Source organism: Tauraco erythrolophus, chromosome 7, assembly GCF_009769465.1.
Source record: "Tauraco erythrolophus isolate bTauEry1 chromosome 7, bTauEry1.pri, whole genome shotgun sequence".
In the NCBI taxonomy this organism is placed as follows: Eukaryota; Metazoa; Chordata; class Aves; order Musophagiformes; family Musophagidae; genus Tauraco; species Tauraco erythrolophus.
This window is the reverse complement of record NC_141471.1, coordinates 36,308,850-36,327,278: the sequence shown is the minus strand read 5'-3', so window position 1 is coordinate 36,327,278 and position 18,429 is coordinate 36,308,850. Positions and strand designations below refer to the sequence as shown.

The 18,429-nt window shown below is 40.7% G+C and overlaps 1 protein-coding gene across 2 annotated transcripts in view; it reads left to right on the top strand.

The window, feature by feature from the left end:
• IGF2BP3 (insulin like growth factor 2 mRNA binding protein 3) overlaps window positions 1-18,429 on the top strand; it is a 115,307-nt gene that overhangs the window by 21,975 nt on the left and 74,903 nt on the right. For both annotated transcript variants that reach the window (XM_086614327.1, XM_086614326.1), the window contains exon 3: window positions 2,986-3,034. In XM_086614327.1, coding sequence (XP_086470453.1) covers window positions 2,986-3,034 — 49 coding nt within the window. The remainder of the gene's footprint in view (window positions 1-2,985; window positions 3,035-18,429) is intronic.

Genomic DNA, 18,429 nt, shown 5'->3' with positions numbered 1-18,429 from the left:
AGTTTCCATCTGTTCGCTTGCTGGTTTGGTGCTTGTTCTGGTTCTGGGAATGCAAAAATGTCTTTGTGATTACTAGCTATTTTTTCTGTGTGGGGAGAGGGCAGAGATGGAAATGGATTACAAGCTTTGTATGTTTTTAGGTAATTTTAAGAAATATATTTAGATATTTTTTTCTTAATAGGAGCTGATAGTAACTGAAAAGAAGAAGTTTCAAATGTGCTCGTGATCTTTTATCTTATACTAGTTCTGTGTGATTCCTGTCTTGGCCGTGTAAAGATTTATTATTGTTTTTCCTATTCCTAATTGTGATACAGCAATCATGTCAAAAAAAAATTACATGCATCAATAAACACTAGACTTCAAACTTGTGAATTGGGTAACAAGTTAAAATTACTTGCTGCAGTGCAGCCAAGCAACTGATGGAGGTGTAAACAGTTTCAGATTAAATGGTTGATAGAGCTGTTGTTGTATTTTTGAAGTGACCTTTCAGTTTTGTACAATAGGTGTCTCACTATTGCCATAAGTTGAGGTGCACAGTGGGACTGTACCCGTTTTGTACTTGGCTTGCCATTTCCTTTGGCTATTTATGAATGTGGTAGAGGAACTGGTAATTTTAAGGTGTCATTTCTTCCTTGCTCCTCTCCCTTCCTTCTCCCTTTCAGGATGACGAAGTTATTTTTGTGCTACAAATGCTGGTTGGCAAAGTTTTAAATTGCATCAAACTTTTCAGTCCCTTAAAGCCATGTAGGGAGTTAAAAAAAACAGACCCAAACCCTGGGTTGTGTCTTTTATTTTTGAGTAAACGTAAAGATTGTTGCCTTTTTTTTTCGGTGGATCTTTCAGATGATGGGCAGTAAATTAGAAGATATGTATGTGTTCCTTCTGAAATAGAATGGGAGGTGACAGTTGTGTGTGTGAAACTTGTATAAGTGCATCTGCAAAGCTGGAAAGGACTCTCCTCACTAGTGGATATGCACTCCTCAGCGTGAGCATTCGCCACTTAAATCAGTGTGGAGCTGGGGTGAGACCCATCCGGTGTTGGTGTGCTGGCTGGGCTGTTGCGTGCTCGGATCCTTCTGCGAGCGGCACTCCTTGCTGTAGAACTCTCATGAATTTCAATTTGAATCTATAAGTGTGAGAGACTAATGGCATGGCACAGTTTGAAGCACATTGAATAGCGTATTGGTTGCCAATTTTGTGGTTTGGGATTTTTCTTCATTAAAATTTCCCAGTATTTTTAATATTGAATGAACATCCCCTTTTATGTTCAACTTTTATGACCCAACTTTCAAGTTTCAGGTTGCTGTATGAGATTATTTTGATATTTCAGAGCAGTATATCGCTATTTTAGGAGGATTAGTTTGTAGCAGTATTGCTAGCTGAGATTGTAGTTTAAGGAAATCTTTGCAGGCTTCAAGGAAGTTTTTCCCCCCTTCCTTCTACAGTGAAGCAGCTCCTGACTTCCTATGCTTTATCGGAAATGAAAGCTTAAAGAGGGTTGTGTGTGGTTTGGGTTTTCGTTCTCCCTTCCTCACTTATTTATGTGATCAATTGCTGAAATCAGCTCTTATGTGCTTGAGAGGGAGTGAAAACAGCTGAGAAATGCTCCGCATCCAAGACCTGTTTGTGTTTTCTGGATAAAGCGTGCTTGTGTCTTGATGCCGTGGTCACTGTAGTGTTGGTGGCACCTCCAGGTGAGGAGAAGTTTTGACAAGGTGGCTTTGCACCGTAAGCTCTGGCTGTGCCCCGGACAAAGCCTGTGGAGAAGAGCTTTTAAAGATGTTAAACGCTCACGACAGGTCTGTGTGGGTAGTGGTGGTGTTAAGGAAAGGAGTGTATTTTAAAAGGATCTGAGAGGGAAAAGGAAAGCTTTCGATTTTATTGCTAGATGGGAACATCACTAAAACTTGTGTTGTACAAGATTTTACTGGACTGTATAAGTTTAACAAAATTCTGTTATAAAAAGTCCTTAAAATGCAAAGTGTTCTTCTGTGAGAGGTCAGCATTGAGCAATTAAGACACTAAGTAAAACTGCGTGTTTGGACATAAGACACTTATTTTAGCTGCTTTGGTGAACCAAAATGTAGTTGAGACCTTCTAAGCTAGACGGCTCTGTGTTGTCCCCTCCCTTCCCCAGACCTTCCCAGACTTGCCAGACTGACCCAGCCAACATGCCCTACCTGAGCCCAGCTGAAACTGTGTTAATCTACACATTCTTGTAAATCCCAAGGGTTTTGTGGCATCTCTGGAATTCATTTGTTCTCTCACTTTGGGGGAAGGGAGAAGACAAAGGACTTGGCTGTGAAGGCAGCCAACACACTGCTGGGCTTTGCAGTAGCACTTCAAAGTGAATGTTTTGTTTACTAGATAAGCGAAAACTGATGTAAATTTGGGGTGCAAACACAATGAATTCACTGATTCTTATCCCCTCCTTCCGATCAGAGATGAAGAACATTGGCCATATAAATGTTAGCATATAGTCCATAGATAGGCTAATGAAAAGCTTAATATCAAAGCAAATGTATTTATTCAAATTCAGATTCTCTTCTTTGAAGGGATGTAGAATTCTGAAGCGTTTTCTCAGTGAATTTAAAAAAAAAAATTCTCTTAAAGTATGTGGAGGGGAGCTGGTACAAATACATGGGATTATCACACTCATCTATAACAGAGAGAGTTAGATACTGAAGGCCTTAAAACTGAAATAGAAACAGTCTTCAAGAAAAGTGGAGACTTCATGAAATGTAACAGCTGTCAAATGTGTAACAAGTATTTCTGTAACAGCTCTTTGGCCTTGAAATGATTTTGACCTGACATTCCCCCCAAGCGATCTGTTGGGTTTTTTTGAGTTGTGTATTTGGTTTTGCCCCTCTTTTAGTATGTCAGATGCTTAAATGCAGACACTGTTACGTATAGTCTGTCTTGCAATAATGTTTTCTTTCTGTTGTGTTTTTTTTTAAAAAACTATTTTCTTTAATTTATCTGCAGGAGTCGGAAGCTTCAGATCAGAAATATCCCGCCTCACTTGCAGTGGGAGGTAGGAAGTTGCTTTAAAAATTGATATCTGTGCTTAAAACTGTGTTTCTGTTTCTCCCTTTATCCACAAGACTTTTCCCCCTTCCCCCACCTTTCACTTGCTTAGCACACACCACCCATTCTGTTCTGGGGAAAAATCCTTTGGAAGAGGGAACAATAGAGCCTTCTAAGCAATTCAGATAACTGCCTTCATTTCTGCTCTCCCAGTTAACCATAAAAAATGTTGAAATGAATTCTTTGGTGGATGCTGACTTCCTGATGCAGTCACTCTCTTTGACTGAAAGCTCATCCGTTTTGGACCTTGCTGGCTGGTGTGCAAGTTCAGTAAACTTAATACAAGTTCACATTTAAATATTTGGCCAAAACCTTTACGAAAGCAGAAATTTAATGCTGATCCTTTTTCTTGGATTTTTTTTTTTCTTTTTTTCCTTGCTCCTCTATAGTGGTGGCACTATAGTAAATTGTTTGTCATGCTATTATGGTTATTGGCTCTCACTGGTATATTGTATACTTGCTGTTTATACCCCATGAATAGTGTTATAATTTTTGCAGTAGATGGGCTACTGTGGGAAGGAATCTGTTTTCTTTACTGTTTTTCTACCTTGTATGTGTCTAAAACATTGTTTTCACGTTTTACTAGTGGTAAGTCATCCTTTTGCCTGAGGGAGATTGGAGGGTGGAGGGTTTGATGATAAAGCTCAGATAGTTCTTCTCTGAGCAGATTTGGTCTGCCTTCATGTGACTTTCCATCTGCAGCTACTTCTTTGTTTGCACTGTCTGATTGCTCCCTGGTTTTGGGGAAAGATGAAGGCATTGCTCTAGTCCAACCTAGGCTGTCAACTAAAGGGTTTCTGTAAGATATTGGCACACACCACCTCAGCCTGTCCTTCTGCTGTATGCTCTCCATATAAGCATTTCCTCTGCAGTTCCCAAAGTTTGTGCTCCCCTCAGTTGAACTGTATCCACCTAATACCTTTTATTTCAAATTCATAACTGCTTTTTTTGTCAAGCTTTTTGGAAGAGTACTAATAGAAATTGTTGAGGGTGACTGATTTGAGGATTAACTTATTTTTTGGTAAAAACTTCCTCTGAGGACTTTGTGTAGGAATAGTGAGCATCAGTGTAGAGGCATATGATTCAGAAAAATGTGAATAAACACAGATGTAAGCACTGTTGAGCGGAGTACATGAATATGCTTCTACCTGCTCATCTCTTCTTCTGTGTTTGTGGCTATTCCTGATTGCATGTTAAAGGTACCTACCCTGTTTCTTATCTGCATCCTGATTGTTAAATGATTTCCCTGTCCTCCTACATTGCTACAGTCTCTGGTGACATCTGGTCTCAGACAGATGTTCCCTTTGTCCCACCATTTTAAAACACTGTCTTTCTAAAGTTCCCAAGGAAGAATTAAAATTGTCCCTATTAATATGTCAACCTTGCTTTGATGTCCTGAAGTTGTACAAACCTGACCCTTTGTCCAGGTACAGAATTTAGAGGAATGAAGCCCCAAAATAACTTCTACAATACTTTTGCGTTCTCTTAGAACATCAGGGCTGCTTGCCAACAATGGTTTGTCCACAAACTTGCTAAAGTTTTTCTTTGTAAGTGCTGGTGGTCTGACACTTCTGCACTAAACAGGTAAGTTTTGTATGTTCTCAAAAGAGTGCTGATGACAAAATATAGAAACTGATGACTAAAGTCATCAGGGAATTGTCTTATGGCAAGCAGATCTTGGGCAAAAAAGCTGCCTTTGAGCTCTGTGAGAAAGTTTTAGATGATTCCTCCTTAAAACAAATCTTTCTTGCAACCAGTTGCTTGATAGGGAGGGTAAAAGTTTACACAGAGACAGATTTATATGAAAGCAATGTTCTTGCATAATGTTTTCTGAGGGGATGGTGTGTGTGTGTGTGGGGGCAGCTGCAGTAATTTGACTTAAATTGTTTCTTATAGTCCCTCTGTGCCAATCTGCTTGCCTCATTGCTCCTTTGTTAGTTGCTTGAATCAAGACTGACTTCTAATGGGTGTGAAATACTTAAAACGGAACCAAAAACAACTGATGAAGGAAGTCTATAGGTTAGTTCAGTCTATCAGCCCTCATGTATATTAAATATTGAATTACAAAACACATTTAATACACTGCAACACCTTTCTTTTTGCAGTGACACAGGGATATGAGAAAAGAATGGAAGAAAGATTAAAGTTCCTGTGATTTTTTTTCCTAGTATACCCATTATTAGGAAGACTACCTTGTGATTCTTTCCAAAAGTGTTTTAAGATGATTATTTCAACAGAGCTCATTTTATTTTTGCTCTTTATAGAAAACAAGCATTTTACATGGGAAGCCTACAGGCGTGCCCCAGCAGCCAGTGTACATGCCTTTAGTTTGCTGCTTCGTGGGTCTTCTTGTTGACAGTGTGTCACACACTGTACATGTAAATCCTGGGCCATGTGGGACTGGGACCCACTGGGAGTCTCTATGCATACCCACACCCAACAGAGATGGTCCATGGCTTATAACAAATCCCCCACAAAACCTCTTATAATAAGGAGGACATCTATAGTGTTCTCCTCTCATAGTGGTTTGTAGAAAGCAGGCTCAGAAGAGCAGTAGGGATGCTGATCCCACAGGAATGTAGCTGAACTGTAGTGTGAAGTGCTAACAGAGTTTGATAGTAGCTCCTGCTCTTGAGCATCCTAGAGAGTAGTATTGTCTTCTGGTTTTCAAAACCAGGAAAACATTCAGGGAATAAATTGAAGCTTAACCTGAATTGAGAATGTTTTGTGATACATCAGCTGAGAAAGGTGCCCCGTTATTAATATAGGTGCTTTGTTCTCCGTGCAGAAGGGAGTCATGAAATGCTGGAGTAAATGAGTTTTCTGTGAAAACCTTGAAACAGTTTAACTGATGTACCTTCTTATCTTTCTAAGAGGTATGTGTGCCTATTTAGTAAAATGTAGTGCCTTTAGTAGCATGGAAGACAGAAAATATTGAACTTCAGTGTTAAGGAAACCTTGACTTCCCCTTGGAAGAAACTGGGTATCCTGAAGACTCGTGTGAGATATGACATTCGATTGACCCATAGTTATTCCATATAGATTGGGAGATAAACAGTGAGTGTAAATGGCCACAGAGTAACAAACATTTATTAATAAGACTTTTCATAAACCAAGTACAAAAAATCCAGATTAACTACTTGCTTTTCTGACTGCTTTTTTGGAGTAAAATATTCCTACTAGTTTTTCCCTTCGCATGGGTTGAAGTTACTGAGCAAAATACCGACTCTTAGAACCAGCCATAGCAATTGGACTTGTAGTTGTTTCCTATGGGTAATGTAAGAGCTCACTGTGTGCTTATCAGACCTTCATGATATAAGCAAAAAAGGGAAGATAACTCCTTTAGACCATACTCAGGGCTAAGTGGTAGAAGAAAGGCAGATAGTGACCCACTATAATCTGCTGAGTTACTGTATTGAAACAAAACCACAAGGCTGCTGTCCTGAAGAGCTCACTCTGGAAGTGCAGCTGTAAAAGATAAAATTCTAATGTATTCCAAGGCATTTGAGGTTAACTTGGTACAAAACTTGCCTGGTAATTAATTTGAACTTCACAAGAAGATTTTTGGCAATGTTCTGCAGGTTTCTGAACCTGTGGGCTTGAGTACTCTTGTGTTCCTTGCCCAGCTAGGAGAAACTAGAGGTGGAGGGAAGGCAGCGTCTCTGTCTGAACTAAGAAAATTTAGGACTTGTCTCAGACTGAAATTGGAGTCTGGACTAGTAGGGGCTTATCCAGGAGGCCTTTTGCCTTTTTGCCCCTTCCCTCACTGGACTATCTGGGTTTGAGGACTCTAGATTGGTGGCCATGGTAACATAAAAACATTATCACTTCTGGAATGCATCTTCTTCCTTTTATTCTACTTGCATATAAAGTGCATATAGAGGCTATTATATCAATTTAGTAATTTGAAGGACATGTGAGTGATCAGATTTTTTAAAAATAGATTGGTTTTACTTCTTACAAAGTTTGTTTGGTGAAGCAAATTCTCAAACAATTAGTGCACCTTTTTTAGTGATGATAGGTGAGTATCATTCCCCCCACCTTTCCTCTTCATCAAAGTCCAGATTGATGCTAAGACTTGTAACAAGTGAAGGATTTGGCACACCACCGTTTCCCATTCTCCACACATACCGATCTCATCTCTTTCTCATTGGAAACAAGCACCCTGGCTCTGTGGTCTCTGCAGAAAAAGCAAATAGATCTCTATTACTCTTTCCTGAACTGCAGTCTGTAACATACTGTTTTGATTCCTAATTTGTAACCGCAAGTCATCTCTCACTTAGCTTGTGAGTATTCAGCACTGGAGGTGTATTTGCAAGACAAAACGATACGCCTTCTAGAAGGATGTCTAGGTGTGGTGATTTAAAACTGAAGTACCTAGAGTTTTTCTGATTCAACATGATGGGGATCCAAGTAGAGTTCTTCTGCAAAGGGACTGTTATGTGAAACGTCACCCTCTTTTTTTTTTTTTTTTTCCTCTCCTCTTTCTTTCTTTTAAAACATTTAAAAACTAGCTTCTTCAGTGTAGAAGACCCTCCCAGAGATTTTTCTTTCCAAATATTTTTTCCATGTTTAGCGAATAAAGTGTTAGAGAACAGACTTTCAGGACACAGATGGTGTCAGAAATAGCACTTGCTGGCTCAGCAGGAAGGTAGCTCTTGAAGGGTTCTCGCTTATCTTCTGTGGGCTTATTTCCTTATTGGTTTGTATGGAGCAGATAAACAGATACAGTGTTGATGAACTTTGTAACAAGAAAAAGTAGACTGAAAGCCCAGCCTGTGGAGTGTGAACCTGTTGAGTGAGCAGAGAAGCCAGAAAAACATTGTGAATGTGTATTCCTAGCTTCGCTGCGAGACTTGTGAGTTGCTTTCAGGGACAGAAATGTGTGGGAAGGGAGGTCTGATTTAGCTCTTCCAAAGGCAAAAGGATGTTACTAAACAGGGTTTGCTATTCCTCACTTTTTCATCGAAATAAAAAAATGAAGTCTCATAGTTACGCTGAGACCTCTGATGTTTTAGATTCTCCAAGCAGAAGTAGTAATGGAAAAGGATTTCTGGATCAGAGTTGCAATGTGAGTGCAGGTTCTGCATTGAGATTTCTCCCAATGCAAGAAAGGTTTGAGTCATCTCCATCTATCTGCATATTTAGTAAGACAACTTTCACTTTCTTTTAAAGAATCAAGAATGATTCTGATTGTGAGTAAACATTAGTGAACCTTCTTGTGGTGCACATAGCTATCCTGAAGATCTGTAGTAGCTTGAGTCGCTTCTCTGATTAAAACAGCTAAGTTGGGGGTGGGGGCTGTTTGTTGGTTGCTTGTTTCTTTCAATCTAGAGATGCAGTGTAAAAACCAATCTTGCTGAATGGCACCTGCTTATGATGCAGCTTATTGTAGAACATCAAAGGTATGAAGGTGACAGGTGGGGAACTTGTGGGTTTTAAGAAAGGAAAAGAAAAACATGAAACCATTGCAATTAAGAATAAATTAGGATTATACAAAGCAGATATTTCTCGTAAAGCGAGACGTAAAGGGGAGATGGAAGACTGAGCTGAGCTACTATGAAATTAATTCTAAAAGTAAGATGAATCAAGAGTAAAGAGGTTTAAAATATATTGAAATACGATCTTTCACCTCAAGCCTCCTCTAAGAATCCTAACTTAATGTAGTGCTATAAAAATAATGTATAGCTATAAAAATGCTAGCAGAATGCTAAGCATGCAAAAATTATCTGTTGCTGCCTGCTAGGTGTGGGAATCTCTGGTAGGGATCTTTGTTTTCTGTTTCCTCCTCAGTGTGCTACACAAGGCACTAAACTGTACTTTTTGCCAATTACTACTAGTCCTACTCAGCAGGAGAGTGGAGAACGTGTTAGTCTGTTCTCTGCAGCAGTCTTTTACATATTTGAAGACCTATGATGTTTAGGGAGGGTTAAAGAGAGAGTTTAAGTTCTTTCAATCTCTTCTCAGGACTTGTATTGCTAGGCAAGTTTCTGTAGTTTAGAATCACTTTAAGCTCTTGTCTTATCCTTTGGTACGTTTGGTCTCCATTTCAGCCTTGTACTGTCTTCAAACTTAATAAATGCAAATCTGATGCAACACTAGATGTGGTGGTCCCTGAAAAACCCTATGAATTAGAACTCTTCAGTTTGACAGTGGGCTGACGATGACTATTACCTGGTCACAAGGTCAACCTCTCACCTGGTGATGTAGTGCTGGCCACTGTTTACTTTGAGTCTTTATTAGGGGACTGTTTCAAAAGCCTTCTGAAGAGAGATCACACACACAAATAGACTGTTAATTCTATTATAATGAGAAACTGGAGAGATTTATCAAGAAATATGCACATCAAATAAAGATTGAATGTTGATCAACTGCTTATTTTGATTCCTAGATAGAGGGTAGAACAGCCCCCAGGGCAATGCAGAGCCCTTGGGCGGCACTGCCGCCTCCTGGTCTTGGATCTATACCCAGGGGAGCATGGGGGCTGCCTTTGCTCCTCTCCTGCCAAAGGGAAAAGAGAGGATGGTCTTTTCTTTGTGCTATCTGACCAGGGCCCCATGCTCTGAATTAAGTATTTTGCCTGAGCTGCACATATTTCCCGTTGTCTAGCTGGTTTAGAAGCAGGTGAGGCAATCTGATACAGCAAAGTGACCATATCTGTGGCAGACCACCCAATTTTGTGCTTAAGACAACACACTGGCTCATGTTGGGATTTTAATTGCTTGGCTTACTTACAGGGGGTAATATTTACAGTTATATGTAAGGTAATAAACACCTTTGCAGGTGTTTAAAATACAGGGTGTAGGAGTGAAGGTCCTTGGGTAAACATGCAATAAATGTATTTCTCACTTGAAATTATTTATTCATGTGGGTGTGTTGGCTACACTGGTGCTGATAATCTTGCAGCTGTTGTAAACCAGAGGAAAAAAAATCTAATGGGGAAAGTAACTTTTTTTGAGAATTGGACCACAGCATCTTTTTACTTAAAAAAAAAAATAAATAAAATAATCAGGATCTTATTAAAAGTAGTTGATAGCCATGCTTTTATGAAACGTCTGCCCTCGTTTAAGAGTTAATATCTCAGATGTCCCAATTGATGATACTTTGCTGTGCTTTTATTATAGTTGTAGGCTTAGAAAAGTAGGATTGTGGTAGTTAACACAACTGTTTCCTAAAGGAAACTTGCATTGCAGTAGCTTAAGTAAGGAATAGTGAAGTTGGAGGTGAGGTCAGGGCTCTGTGCTAGTGCTAGTACTCTGTTTCAAAGAAATCGGAAGACTCACCAGGTCAGAGCTGATTCGACACACACAGTCTAGAGATGTAAAAGTTGCTGCTCTTCCTCCAAGTGGCCAAGGTGGTATGTTGAAAGAATAAGAAGTGGAAGATTTTGGGTTCCTGCTGCAGGAAACATGATGTCAGGTGGTTGATCAGGTAGCCGCTTTGGATCATGGCAGAGGCAGGAAGGCTGGCTGAGCAACTTTTGAGGAAGGTGCTGATGTGCCACAGCTTTTTGGCCAGAATATTGAACAAGCTGGAATAACTTCTGGCTTCTGCGAATATGTTGAGTAGTAAGCTGCAGTGGCTTCAGGGCTTGTGTTGTGAGCTGTTGGCTAACCCTCCTGTGGAGAGGGCAGGACGAGGAGTGGAGGGAAGCAACCACTTGGACTTGAGACTTAATCTGTTGTCTCATCTGGGTCACACAGTTTTGTGATTCAGTGAGTAGTCTAGATAGACTTCTGTGTTGGAGTATGAACTCTTTTTGACTGTGATGGGCTCTAATGTCAAAGCACAGAAAACCAGTGAGTTTTAAGTGTTAAATGTAGCCATTCCAACAAAGACACGTAGAAGCTGTATGTTTTAGAGACTGTGTTTATGGGCCTGTATCTTATTTTCCTTCTAGCATTCAGATAGAGAAACAGCCACATGAAGGGTTTAAAAAAAGAAAAAAGAAACGATTCAGTGCGACTTTGACCAGTGCAACTGTTTGATCCAAACTTTTCCCCATCCAAATTTGTTCAATTGTCCTGTGACTGAGATAAGAAAAATTCTGTTCTGATAATTCTGTTTCCATGACTAGTTTTTGATCTTCTAGGATAAAGGAAGGCACGATCTCTGATCTCCTAACTTTTCAGAAATATTCTAATACTTAAAACAGCTGTTAGTGTGCAAGAATTTTGGCATTGTCACCATGGGGTTGCTTGGCACTGTTAGAACAATGCATTGCTCACAAGCCTAGAATAATATGGTTACTTGTTTACCCTGTCACTAACAGTGACTCCAAAACTTGAGAAATCTTAAAAGACACACAAAGCTTGCTTGGTTCAAAACACTTTTTGGGAAACCAGCCACCAAATCTTACTTTTTATTTGCAGTTCTAGAAAGGTGTCAGTGAAGACCTTTGTTCACGGACTCAGTTACCAAAGTCTTGCACCTCTTAACTGTAATTTTTACTCAAAGAGTCATTTTAATCATGGTGAAACCTCTTTATTCAGCGTTGTGACATGCCCTGTCATAGAATTACAAAACCATTCAGGCTGGAAGGGATCTTAGGAGGTCTATAGTCCAACTTTATGCTCAAAGCGAGGACTGTGTTGAATTCAAACCACTTTGCTTAGGGTTTTGTCCAGTCTTGGAAACCTCTAGGAATGCAGTTTGTACAACCTGTCTGGGTGACCAGTTCTAAGGATTAATTATTCTATTAGCGAGAATTGTTTTCCTAATATCTGGTGAGGACATCTGTTGTGTCAACTTAAACCTGTTGTCTCTTGTCTTCCCACCCTGCACCTCTGGGAAGAACCTGGCTGTATCTTCTCAGTGACTTCTGGGGCAGGCTGCTGCTACACTCCCCTCAAAACTGTCTGTTCTTGAGCTGAATGAGCCCGATTCCTTCAGCTGCTACTCGCTGGAGAGGTACTCCAGCTCCTGACCATCTTGGTGTCCCTTCACTGAGCTCATTCCAGATTCTCAATGTCTGTCTTGTACTGGAGGTCCCAACACTGGATGCAGTAGCTACATGTGATTGATTATCCTCCATTACTCAACATTCATTAACTTTCCTCCATCCTGTTAGTACAGGCCAGGTTGTTGCTGACTGTCTTTGCTTCCAAGACACAGATCTGGCTTATGTTCAGCTTACTGTTCACCAACACCCCACATGATCTTTTCAGCAGAGCTGCTCTCCAAACAGGCAGTCCATAGCCTGAATCAATGTGCAGGGGATTATTCCTTCTCTGGTGCAGGACTTTGCATTTGTCCTTGTTAAATTTCATCAGGTTGCTGTTGGCGCTTTCCTCTACCCTACCTAGGTGGATGGAAGCCTTGCCCTCTGGCATGTTGATGTTCCCCTCAGTTTGATCTCATCCCCAAACTTGAGGAGGGTGTGCTGCAACACCTCCTCCAGGTCGTTGACAAAGATGTCAAGCAGAACAGGCCCCGAGATAAACCACTTGTTACCGGCCTCCAGGTAGAGTGTGGCCAGGCAGAGTACTGTCCTTCCAAGCTCAACTGTTATGCATTATAATGTTATTACTGGAAATTAAGCTGGATGTGGAATCTCTGCAGGTCTGTTGCCTGCATGCTTAGGAGGTGGAATGTGTCTGGGAACGCTATTGCATCTTTGCAGGTATAACTTAGGCTGCATACCATTGCTGGCTAAATTTCCTTAAACACAATGATAAATTAACCCATTGTTCAAACTACCTTTAAGTGGGACAGCCTGGAATTAAAATAAGCAGCACCAACGCACTGCTGCTTTCTTCATCTCACATGGAATTGCATCAACTTTTTTCTCACTCGTACTCTAATAGCATAAAAACCAAACTACCAAGGGACTACTTGGTGAAAATTGTAGCTTCTGAGAACTCTTTCAATTTTGAATGCAACCTCAGTTTAGCAAATTGTAATGAAAGTCCCAAAGTATGTTTTGACCTATGAAAGAATACACTTTTTTGATAAGAAAAATATCCTGTTATCTTTGTCAAAGCTATCGACGTAGATTTTCTATGTCTTTAGCATGTAACATTAGTCTCTCCTAATTACATTTTTTGTGGGAATGTATGAAGCTGTTGGTAAAGCTACATGCTTTTATAAACAAAGATGCCCTTAAATGTTGTAAAATTAACGTTAAGAAGCTAGTTACTCTTGTCCTGCTCTTGGAGAAGTTCTGAACTAATTTCAGTTACCTGTCTTGAAAGAAGATGTCACTAGCAGGGATTGTCTCTTTAGACTTACCAGTTGTATAATTTGAGAAGAATTGAAGGAAATGCATAAATAAGTTGTTCCTCAGGCAATAATAGGAGAAATGTTACGAGCTCTTGTTTATGATAGCCAAAGGAATAGAAAAATGTTAACTTCAAGTGGCCTCAGTGATTCTTTTCTTAATCCACTTTCTCAGTTTGTGCATAAAGAACGTAAAAACAACAACACTGGGTCAGAAAAAAGATGTAGGTAGTTCTGTATCCCACCTTTGCTGTGCCTTGGGAGGGTTACAAGAGTAAGGGCAAGGATTAAATGATAGCTCGCTAAGGCAGCCTCCTGGCTTTCACTGTTTTGCAGCCCTGTAACCTACTGACCCAGATATGGTGCCTTTGTATTTGAATTTATTAATTTATTTAAATTAATCTAGAGCTTCTGTGAACATGTTCTTGAACCAATGCAAACACATAACATCCACAGTATACTGCAGTGAAGAGTTGCATGATTTTAGGACATGTTGCAGGAAGAACCATCTCATCTCCCATGCTTTGAACTTCTACCTGCTTCCCAGCTCCTGTATTGGAGGGAACAGTGAATAGTAGTAGCTCTGTGACCTTTTTCTCCTTCTCTACTTCCTTTATTATTTTAAGGACCTTTATTTCTCTGCAATATCTTTTCTAGACTGAAGACCTGTAGCCTGCTCAGTTGTTTTTGTGTGGAAGTGGTTCCCTATCCTTTGATTATCTTTATCTCATTCTTGGAACTTCTACGAAGGGATTTGGAGTTGAGGGACCAAATTTGCACACTGTTATGTCATTCATTTTAGATTATTTCACTTCATGAAGGTAGCTACTGTCTGAGACGTCTGTGTATGTCTTAGCTTTTGCTACTTTTTGTTTAAAATAAAATAAATCTGCAGTGAAACCAGCAGAAAGCTAATCAGTGGAATGGGGCTTGCTGCTTAAGTCTCAAGAGATCACCAGACTTTTCTTTGACAGCCACGGGAAAAATGGACATTATCAGTAGTGTAGATCCTCCTCTGGGCTTGCTGCTGGTTGCCAGGAAATGTTACATTTGAATCACATGCGTACCACATGTTGACCTAACTTTATGGAACTAACTCTTGTGTGGAGGGAGGGAAACAGTGTGTGTATTTCCAAGGGGCTGGCTAGTTCCAGCCCAGCTGATTCTAAAAAGCAATGGTAGTCAGCACGTTTCTCCTCACACTTGTGCTTAGGAGTGTGGGCTTTTTTTTTGGTCTTGTTCAATAAACAAGCAGAAAGTGGCTCTCTGGCTACCTCTGTGATGAGCAAAGTCTGCTGGGACTGTCGCAAAGGCTCTGGTGTTGCTGCTACTTCTACAAGCCTTCTACTTCATTGCTACTTGTGCAAGCATGCTGCTTCATTACCTTTGTATTGCCCTTCCATAGAGACTGTTTTGGTCAGTCCTGAACTCAGTCAGTCAAGACTTAGGCCCCATCCGTGTCTTTTCTCGCAGCTCCTACTTGCTTTCGTCTAGTTATTTCTTGGATATGTGGGGAAAAGGAACAACATGAGCTGAGCTGCAGAAAGGAGGAGACACGTGGCTAAGGCAAGCAGTGAAACTATTGTACCAAGCAGGGGGAAATGCTGTGGGCTTATGGGAAAGACAAGAGATGTCCATGCAATCTGCACCTGCATACTGCCATTTCTTCCAGCAGCTAGCACTCATGGCAAGAGTCTGGATGCCGTGGTGGGTCAGGTACTGGCTGCTGAGTTGAGGCCTTAGAAAGCGGCAGTGAGGACATGAAGAGTAGGTAGGAGATCTTAAAGATCTAGGTGAACACCAACTGAGCCAAAAGCTGTTGAGCAGAGGGAAGGGAGATGAAGTTGTGTTAATGTATTTCCTTTTTTAAGTTTTTGTTATTCTAAAGCCTGAAGCTCCCTCTGATCCTATGTCTCACATTGGTAGCCAAGTACATGTGGGCAGGGAAGGAAGGGAATGTAACTTGAAATAGCTCCCTTATTTTCAGATGCTTTGGACGTTGTGGCAATCAAAGGGGGGATGTGACTAAAAGCCATCAAAACCACTTCCAAGCACATGCCTTTTAGTGGAGCAAATGAGCAGCATTTTCAGAATATAATGCAAACAACAGGAAATCACTCTGAAAACTGTAGCCCACCATTAACTTGAGGGGGAGGGAAGATATATTAAAACTATCCTTGCAAACAGCCACCTTGTTACAAAGCCTAATAGGGGATTGAATGCACGTGTAAGAAATGGATCCAAATCAATGTTTCTTGGGACACCTTTTATTGGGTGTTGGGTTTTTTGTTGCTTTTAGTAATAGTCAGGCTGTTGTTATGTGAGTAGTAGATAGCTATTTGTGCAACGCTTTCGCTTGTTTGCTTACATAGTTCCCTTACTGAACTCAATTACCTAGTGCGGGCAGCAACCAGGACTACCTCAACTCAACTATGTATTCTGAAGTGGAAGGTTATAATGATGTGCCAGTGGCTTCTAGGTAGGTGTTCCTCAGTCCTTCGTTGAATTGGATGTATAAATAAATCTGTAGCCTTCACCTGACTGCACAGAGCAGCTGTTGCCCTTTTGGATGTGGTCTGAGTTGCGAATCTGCTGTAGACGTTACTGAGTGCTGGTGTCTTTGCATAGATTCAGCTACCTTTCAGAACTTTCATATGCTACCTTCTCAGCACAACTTTCTCTTCTTGACATGTTGTTTTCTGGTAACTTTTTCTCCTTCCAAATGTGTAGAAATCTACAGGAACCATGCATGTGAACTTACATTGAAGCGATGTTTATTATGTCCCAAATATAGGACTTTATTTTTGGTGTGGCACTTTTTTTTTTCTTTTTGAGCATGAGACTTCTGTGGACCTGTAGCATTCTTGTAGGCAGTGTGGCATCAGCTCTATCCCTAATTTTACGATTTGTTGATATTGGTTGTTTCACTCCAAATGGTTGCTGGTTTAAGTTTCCATCCATTTCCATTGCAAACCAGGATGACTAGTTAAGTGCTTAATTGACTACATCTTTATAGGAAACTTTCTTGTTGCCCTTTCATATCAGCCTCTTACTAACATTCAATAATTAGTGTGCATTCTTATCCATCAGTAGGTTTAGGTTTCATACCCAGGAGGCATCTGTTCCTGGTGACATCCTGTTTTTTAAACATGTAGTAGAAAAAACAGTGCAGTGCAGGGGGATACTGAAGACTTGAAGTGGCTTCGTGTCTGGGACTGCAGTGGGAGCACGCAGAGGGAATTCATGCCAGATTAGTGATTGCGACTCTTCTGTCTGTGCTATCTCCAGTGAGTTGTGATGGACTACAAACACCTTTAGGAATGCAAGCAGATGGCTGTATAGCAAATATAAACTTCTCTAAGTTATGCTGTGTATACCCACTACAACCAGCCCTCAGATTTCTGAGGTCCACAGCTCATTGGCTGTGAAATTCATTGTGGGAACTAGGAGGAGGGTGGAAGGACTGCAAAATGTATTAGGAGAGAACCTGATCTTTTGCCAGCTCAGGAGATGAGAGGAAGAAAAAAAAAAAAAAAATCTGGTATTGCTGCTAAGCGTTAGAGACAAGTGCCTGTAACTTCTACCACTTTGCTACATGACCTAATTTCTGACCTAAGACAATGTCTGGTCATGCCTTTGGACTTTGGAGAAATGCACATGTTGATGACTTTTGTGTGGCCACATGTTAGGAAAGTAACTTCTGTATTCATGAAACATATAGGAGAGCTCTCGAAGTGGTGTCCTTACCTGACTAATGAAACATATTAACCTGCTTCAACACAGAAGTGTGGTTTTAGTTACAAAATAGATGTAAGCTATGCAATGTTTTGTTTCAGCTTGTCAAACTGTGGTCTTGCAGCTTCCCCCGGTTGTGTGAGGCATTGATGTGCTTGCAACTGCCCTTTGTGCCTTGCCGTTAAGAGTCAACAGGCAATCCTCTCCATCCGTTTGAGAAGTTGCTGTCTGTGGCAAAAGCAAAGACAGGAATAGCTTATTTCCTTTTTGCAGTAAGAATACTTGATTTGCTGAGAGCATGTATACATGAATCAGTATACCTACACATCAACAGTTCCCACAAATTTGGTAAAACCAACCTGTTAATTGGCAACTTTTTAGTTTGATTATTCACATTTCCATTGTGAAACTGCTATTAATTTCTCCACTATTCAGACAGTTAATGCATTAATGCAGCTTCACAGAGGTAAGCCAAGCAACTGGTCATTGAAATTGTAAAGTGTAAGGGATGTTAGAGTTGCAGCCCCCAGCATCCTTGGGCTGCGCTGACTGCTCTGCTTTGCTCCCAATCTTTCTGTGCAGTATCAGCTTCTGAGCTTTGTGGGATTAAAAGCACTGCCCTACTATATGTAGCATGTTGGATGACTCTCTTCTGCCTGATAAAGAAGGTACAATGTTACCAATTTTTGTTGTAGTGTGTTTAGTTGTTGATGGGAGCTTCACAAATGCAGAAGAGACCTTCTGGCCCTGAAATTAAGGAGGGAGCTCATCAGGTCTGTCTGGCCATATGTGCTTTCATGTGCTGAGATAGTCATGAACCTGCAAATTTGCCTCTGACGATGCCAGGCTGCTGATGCAGAGCTGCTGGGAGCCGACCCCAGGCTTCTGCAAGGCAGGAGATGATGTCCTGGGCTGAGGGGCAACAGGTTTCTGATGGCAGAGCATGCAAGTACCTGAGGTGCTCACCTGCCAGGGGTCACTGCTGCTGGTCCTGAAAGTCATCTCTCACAGTGTCCTGGGCCAGGAAAGGTCACCCTTGCATGTGCGTTCCCCTGTCAGTGTGGTCACAGTCACACATTTCTGCAGTATGTGCATATCTCCAAGTATTTTTAAGGCCTTTAAAAAAATATTTTAAATAAACATGAGCATCACTGGATCAAATATATAAATGAAAAAACACAGAGCTTCTGACTTCGAGCAGAATTTGTCCCTTTCAGAGAAGTGGGTGGTGCAGTTTGTGTGAAATGGTAGAGTGGAAGAAGTTACATCTTTTCTGTATGGACGCAATTAAAAAAAACCCAAACAAACCCCAAAACCAAAAAATTGCACTTGGAGAGTGAGTAGATTATAGACTGCACTGTAACTAGTAGAGTGACAAATCTTCTAGCT